The sequence below is a fragment of the Mus pahari genome, chromosome 9 (genome assembly GCF_900095145.1).
Source record: "Mus pahari chromosome 9, PAHARI_EIJ_v1.1, whole genome shotgun sequence".
NCBI classification, from domain to species: domain Eukaryota; kingdom Metazoa; phylum Chordata; class Mammalia; order Rodentia; family Muridae; genus Mus; species Mus pahari.
The window spans coordinates 18,303,688-18,310,663 of record NC_034598.1 but is presented as its reverse complement, the minus strand read 5'-3'; the positions used below and the strand labels follow the sequence as shown (position 1 = coordinate 18,310,663).

At 39.7% G+C, this 6,976-nt stretch overlaps 1 protein-coding gene across 1 annotated transcript in view; it reads right to left on the bottom strand.

The window, feature by feature from the left end:
* Nucleotides 1-301: 301 nt before the first annotated feature.
* LOC110327065 (nephrocan) overlaps nucleotides 302-6,976 on the bottom strand; it is a 14,299-nt gene continuing 7,624 nt past the window's right edge. The window contains exons 2-3 of the mRNA XM_021205778.1: nucleotides 3,968-4,869; nucleotides 302-998 (exon numbers count right to left, since the gene is read on the bottom strand). Coding sequence (XP_021061437.1) covers nucleotides 551-998; nucleotides 3,968-4,869 — 1,350 coding nt within the window. The 3' untranslated portion in view covers nucleotides 302-550. The remainder of the gene's footprint in view (nucleotides 999-3,967; nucleotides 4,870-6,976) is intronic.

Here is a 6,976-nt window from a genome sequence, read left to right as displayed (position 1 = left end):
TCCATTATATGCGGTCACCAAATAACTGTGCACAGAGGCCTGCGGAAGCCATGAACCAGAAGAAGCCTTCCCTGCTGATTGGTTAAGAAGGAAGCACACTGTTCTTTCTGGTCGACTCCCCGGCTTTTCCTTTGACTCTGTGAGTTACTGTGAATTGTTCTAGCAGGTTGTTTCACACCTGGTCAGTCTGTTCTTGTTGGTTATAGAAGTTTGTAGTGTAGGCCATTAAGAACAGCTTTGTATAAAAATGTCAACAATTATTTGGCTAAATGAAATACTCTTATTTGTGGGAAGTTGATTTAAATGATAATTTTATTTGACATTGTTATTTGCCTAGGTTTCAGACTAAAACACAACTTTCAAACCAGGAAAGACATCTACTTTTGTTTCCTCACAGATTTTTAACTAATCCTTAACTCTTTTTTTTTTTCTTTCAAAAATAGCAAGAATGACTTACAAAGAAGGCTTGCAATATTTAAATGATAACACACTTCTGCTTAAGACAGTGGACATTAAAAATCATTTTCTAAACTGGTATCAAAGCTCATCTCTAGTCTATTTCATAATCGTCGTCGTCGTCATCCACGCCGAGTCTAATACTGGAAGAGTCTTCCGGTTTGGGTTTCTTCTTGGTCTCTTTGCTTTTCTCACTCTGCTGTAAGTGATGCTCACACTGCCTTAGGATCTTCTTGGAGGACATCCAGCTCTCCCCCTGTCGCTCTGCTGGGGCTGCGCACTGTCCCCCTTTCACATCCGTGCCCTTGGCCTTCAGGACTTCCCTGGCTCTTAGGAGACTGCAAGTGCAGTTCCAGGGATTTCCATCCAGGTACAGGTGCCTGAGCCGGGGCAGCCCCTCCAGTGCCTTGAAGTCTAAGGCAGAGATCTTGTTGTTCCTGAGGTTGAGGACCTGCAGCTGTTTGAGGTCCCTGAGGTCCCTTTCAGCCATGTCCTGGATGGCATTGCCCTTGAGGTCCAACCTGGCCAGGGTCTTAGGGAGCCTACAAAGTTAAAAATAAATAAATAAATAAAACCAGCATGAAAGGGATGGCTGCAACCATGAGCCATCATTCAAAGCCCCGTATGCAACACTCAGCGGCTGCTTCTCTATAGAGCCCCTTCTCTTCTCAAGGTAGAAAACAAGCTGTATGTTTGATATATGAAATTACAAAATGATTTGGTTTTAAGCTTTAAAATGTTCCTTTCCAAGAGGTATACAAAAAGAAGTTGAGGAATCAGTAGTTGGTCCCATTTCAGAAACAATATAGTGATATGAAACAAATGTAAGTAATGTTATGACTCCAAGCTAGGAAATAATATGAAAAATGAATAAAGACTTATTTGCAAATGTTTGTAATATGTTGAATTATTATAAATGCAAAAAGCAATACAACACTAATGTCTAATATTTTAGAAATTATAAAACAATGAGCTATTATATGATTATAAAATATTATCAAAAAAATTAAAATTCTAATTCTATAATAAAAAGCTTCCATGACTCAAAAATCTAGAAGCTATTAAAAACTGATGAATCAATAAATTTAAACATTTTTGTATAAGGATAGAGAGAAGGCTCAGTGGTCCTAAGTTCAATTCCCAGAACCTACACGGTAGCTCACAACCGTCTATAACTGTAGCCTCATGGAACCATATGACAGCTCCTGGTGTGCAGATAGATGGAAATGCAGGCAAAACATCCATAGTCATAAAATAAATGTTAAAACATTTGTATAGCAAAAGACATGTTCAAAGTCAAAAGACAGAAGAAGGGCCGCTATGGCATGGCCAGCAGTCTCCCTAACACGGGCATCTCAAAGCTGAGACAAGGTGGTTTTAAAACAAAATAGGAAATGGATGAGATAGAGTAAGTAAAAGCTCACTTCTCAAATCTCTGTCTATATATTTGAAATGTCAACTTCCCTTGTGTGTTGTGAGGGGGGTCACTTTTTGATGTTTTGGACGGCATGCCATACTATTCAACAAAAAGTTCCTTCCTAGTTAGGAAAAAAATCTGTACATGTTGGAGATAATTCTTCCTTTCCTGACTGTCACTGTAACTGACAATGAATTAGGTAAAATGGGAGCCATGAGAATGTATGGAAGCCAGAAGTAGGTGTATTCATTATAATAAACTTGATAAAGATAATGCATATGCCAAGTGCCTTCTGTTTTGTTTTATGTTTAGAGGAAGTGCTGGAAAGATTCCATGAGGTTTTAAACAAATATAATAAACAACATGGTATCTCTTAAAAGTTGAATAATGGGGAGCCAGAAAGATGGCTCAGCCAGTGAAGGTGACTACTTGAATTCAATCCCCAGGACTCAAATGATGGAAGGGGGAGAACCAACTCTGGCAAGTTGTTCTCTGACCTCCGCATAGGAGCTTTGGCATGTGCCCTAGACGGACATGCACACAGGTGTGAACTTATGATGAGATAACGAGTAGTTAAGGGAATGATTGAGTATTAAGGGGATGATTGAGTAGTTAAGGGAACAGGTGAGTAGTTAAGGGAACAGTTGAATAGTTAAGGGGATGATTTAGTAGTTAAGGGAATGATTGAGTAGTTAAGGGGATGACTGAGTAGTTAAGGGGATGAATGAGTACTTAAGGGGATGACTGAGTAGTTAAGGGGGTGATTGAGTAGTTAAGGGGATAATTGAGTAGTTAAAGGGATAATTGAGTAGTTAAGGGGACAAATGAGTAGTTAAGGGGATGACTGAGTAGTTAAGGGGATGATTGAGTAGTTAAGGGGATGATTTAGTAGTTAAGGGAATGATTGAGTAGTTAAGGGGATGACTGAGTAGTTAAGGGGATGATTGAGTATTTAAGGGGATGACTGAGTAGTTAAGGGGGTGATTGAGTAGTTAAGGGGATAATTGAGTAGTTAAAGGGATAATTGAGTAGTTAAGGGGACAAATGAGTAGTTAAGGGGATGACTGAGTAGTTAAGGGGATGATTGAGTAGTTAAGGGGATGATTTAGTAGTTAAGGGAATGATTGAGTAGTTAAGGGGATGACTGAGTAGTTAAGGGGATGATTGAGTATTTAAGGGGATGACTGAGTAGTTAAGGGGGTGATTGAGTAGTTAAGGGGATAATTGAGTAGTTAAAGGGATAATTGAGTAGTTAAGGGGACAAATGAGTAGTTAAGGGGATGACTGAGTAGTTAAGGGGATGACTGAGTAGTTATAGGGACAGTTGACTAGTTAAGGGGACAGGTAAGTAGTTAGGGAAACAGTCGAAGTGTATTGTGCTCAAAGGGAAGGATATACCAAAGGAAACTGTGGAGTGTGAGTGGTGAGGGGAGAGGAAGAGAAAGAGGAAAATAGAAGGGGGAAGGAGGAGTTAAAGAGTGGGGAAAGGGTGGGGAAGAAGGGGCCAGAAGGAGAGATGACAAAAAAATGAAAAAAAATCAGATGTAGCTGGAAACAGAGGTTAAGGCCAAGGCTGGATGGACTCACCCACTCATACAAACATAGATGGATTGGCAGAGCCTGCTTAAGCCCTTAGGTCACAGCTCTGAGAATATAAGGCTCCCTAATAAGTAATTACATTATATAGTCAAATTTTTTCTATAAGTACAACTTTGATACTTTTTTAAACAAAAATATCTTGCCAAATGTTCTGCATTGATGTTTCCTTGCCAAATATTCCGCATTGATGTTTCCATGCCCTTGTTAGCGGCTATCCATGTCCAGTCAGTCAGTTTTGCATACTTAGAAATCAAAACACACTTTTTACAGTGTGTTCATAATTGTGCTTGTCAGTGTAGATATTATTGTTCCATCAGCAAAATTCATTCCCTATGGATCTGGTTTGCAGGCTGGGAATTCTAAACCACTGTTTGAAGCTTCTGTCTCTAACTCCTAGTTTTATTTTCTGATTGACAAGTCCACATGAGCAGCTGATGTGTCCCAGAGCCTGGGAAATCTTTCTGGCATCTATAGTAAATGGCAGTGCTCACTCACCTCAGAGGGATAGACAACAGCAGATTCTGCTCCAGGGCCAGGTTGGACAGCTGAGAACACGTCTGAAGGGCCCCAGCCTCAAACAAGCTGACAACATTGTTGTCTAGAAACAGATGTTTCAGGTCTCGGAGGTCCTGGAATTCTGGTGCTGTCACTCTCTGAATGAAGTTACTACTACAATCAAGCTTCTGTAACCTCAATGGTAGCCTGGGAGGCAACATTTGAAGCTGGTTTTGGGAAACCTCCAGAGTTGTTAAATTGGTCAGCAGCTGTGCCCCATCAATGGAAGACAGGAAGTTCTCTGACAGGTAAAGATGGGACAGGTTCTCCAAGTGTCTCATATCTCGAAACCTAACCACTTTGAGCTGGTTTCTCTCCATCTTTAAAGATAGCAAGGATTTGGGTAGATTTGTAGGAATTTTAGTCAGAAAGTTACCACTGAAACTGAGGAACTGCAAATTCTGTAGGGAAGTGAAGACATTCACTGGTATAAGGCGGAGTTGGTTGTTTTCCATGCTCATGTATTTGAGATTCGGAAGGCTCAGAGGTCCAACCACGGACTCTATGTTGTTACCATCCACCGTCAAACTCCGCAAACTGGTAAGCGGGGAGAGCATGCTGGGAGACAGGGATGAGATCAAGTTGTTTTTAAGTTCAAGGACTTTCAAGTTCTTCAGTCCTTCAAACTCTGATCCACGTAAAGCACATATGGCATTATCATTTAATTTTAACACCTCAAGGTTGGCTGGGAGAGCACTGGGGACTCGTCTCAATTTATTTTTCCAAAGTTCTAGGGTCTTTAATGTACTCAGAGTTTTGAAGGTGTCATTTTCAATAGACTCTGTTCCACTGGCCAGCAGAATAAAATCTTCCAGAGCCAACAGTCCAGTGAAGTTAGATAGCTACAAAATAGAAACAACAATAACAGAGATGAGATGATGACAAAGAGAATGGAGTGAGTAAGAAAAGAGAGAAATAAATTAAGATTCTGTAAAAAGAAAAGAAAAGAAAACATACATATTATCATTACTATACTAATGATATTTCAGACTTCCCTTCAGGTTCTTTATAAAGTTACCTTTTGGAATAATACTTTAAAATCAAGTCTAGATAATTTTTAAGCTTCTCTGGTAATTCTGTACACGTTTATTTTCCCTATTTTCCCCCTCTTCAACTCTTCGAGGATTCCCCTTCACATCTGCCTCCCAATTTAGGACTTGAGAAACCTGACTCATGCAACCTCCATCAGTGTAGGACATAACACTACTCTTTCACACACTACTGGCTGATATATGGTATTAGTCAACTCTTACCACATTTTTTTTCTGTCCTAAGAAAATTCTTGTCCAGGCAGAAGGGCTTAAAAATTTCACAATGCTCCACACCCTAGAGGGTTCTTCTGCTGCATCACAATAGCCAGAAATTAAACAATCTACAAATGCCTCGCCGGACTGTGAAAAGTTTCTAACCCTAAACTAAGATTTCAAGAGGAAAAAGATGAAAAGTGAAAACTTGAATGTCACAGATTCTTCAGGCATAGGGATATTACTCAAGACATTTTCAGTTATGCCAGAATTTGGGAAATAAGCCTATTTTCTATCGCCAATTTACATTGTAGGAATAAGAAAGATTCCCAAAAAGACAAATGCATACGTGTGTCCTCACAGTGCACATTGGCACTGAGGGACGTGCCAATTGCTGCTGATATTTAGTACTTTCTCAATGATTCATCAGCTACATTAATTAATCCTAATCCTCACAGCACGATTTTCGTTGCATTTGCTCAGTATTTACAACTACCACACACTTCCTTAAATATTCCCAGGAGCCCCCCAACAACACTTCAAGTTTGTGATTGCCAATATTGGTATCAAGATGAGAAACCTGGGAAGTAGAAAGTGAAAGTTCCCCAAGGTCTGTGGCTTCCAAAGCCTGCCCTTCCTTGGCTACATTATTTTTGTCACGACTGGCCTATATTTCAAAAAGAACTCAAGACCTGGACAAATAACCGCACACGTTTTTTTTTTTAAAAAAATGAGTATTATATTGATGATCTTGTCCAGGTCTCCCATTTCAGTGGTGAATTTCAGTTTCCCCCTCCACCAAAATGGAAGCAGTCCATTTCATTTGTGACATTCTTAAATGACCTATCCAAGGTATTTACCTTTTATACAGAGTTGGAAATAGACATGGACCTTCACTTCTTGACTTGTTAAAGAAGTCAAAAATCCCCAAAAGAAGAACCTGATGTCACTAGAACTTTAACTTATCCAGAATGGTCACAAACCCTGATAACTCTGTAAGACTTGTATAAAAGATGGCATAGATCCAGATACGTGATTCATTTGGGGATGAGACAAAGCACATTGTCAAGTTTCAATTGGTTTTCATTTCTACAAATGGAGTGCAGAGAGTGGCCTACATAACAGAGAGATGCTGCCTGATCCCAGCTGAATCTAGTAGCCAGCCTTTTCCCTTTTATTAAGCATGGAAAATATTTTCTTACTCTTTTTGCCAGAGTCAGCATGGATTGGTTTTGATGTCTATTAATTAAAATAGTCACAATTTTCTAAAAATGTACTACTTATTTTTTTTTCTACAAAGTATGATTACTGACTCTTCAGTGAGGAAAGCCAAGGCTTAAGAAATTGAAATTTCCAAATGTTCGACATACTTAATCATCAGGGAAATGCAAATCAAAACAAAATGAATCACGTATCTGGATCTATGCCATCTGAGATACCATCTCACTCCAGTCAGAATGGCTAAGATTAAAAATTCAGGTGACAGCAGACGCTGGCGAGGATGTGGAGAAAGAGGAACACTCCTCCATTGCTGGTGGGATTGCAAGCTTGTACAACCACTCTGGAAATCGGTCTGGCGGTTCCTCAGAAAATTGGACCTAGTACTACAGGAGGATCCAGCAATACCTCTTCTGGGCATATACCCAGAAGATCTTCCAACTGGTAATAAGGACACATGCTCCACTATGTTCATAGCAGCCTTATT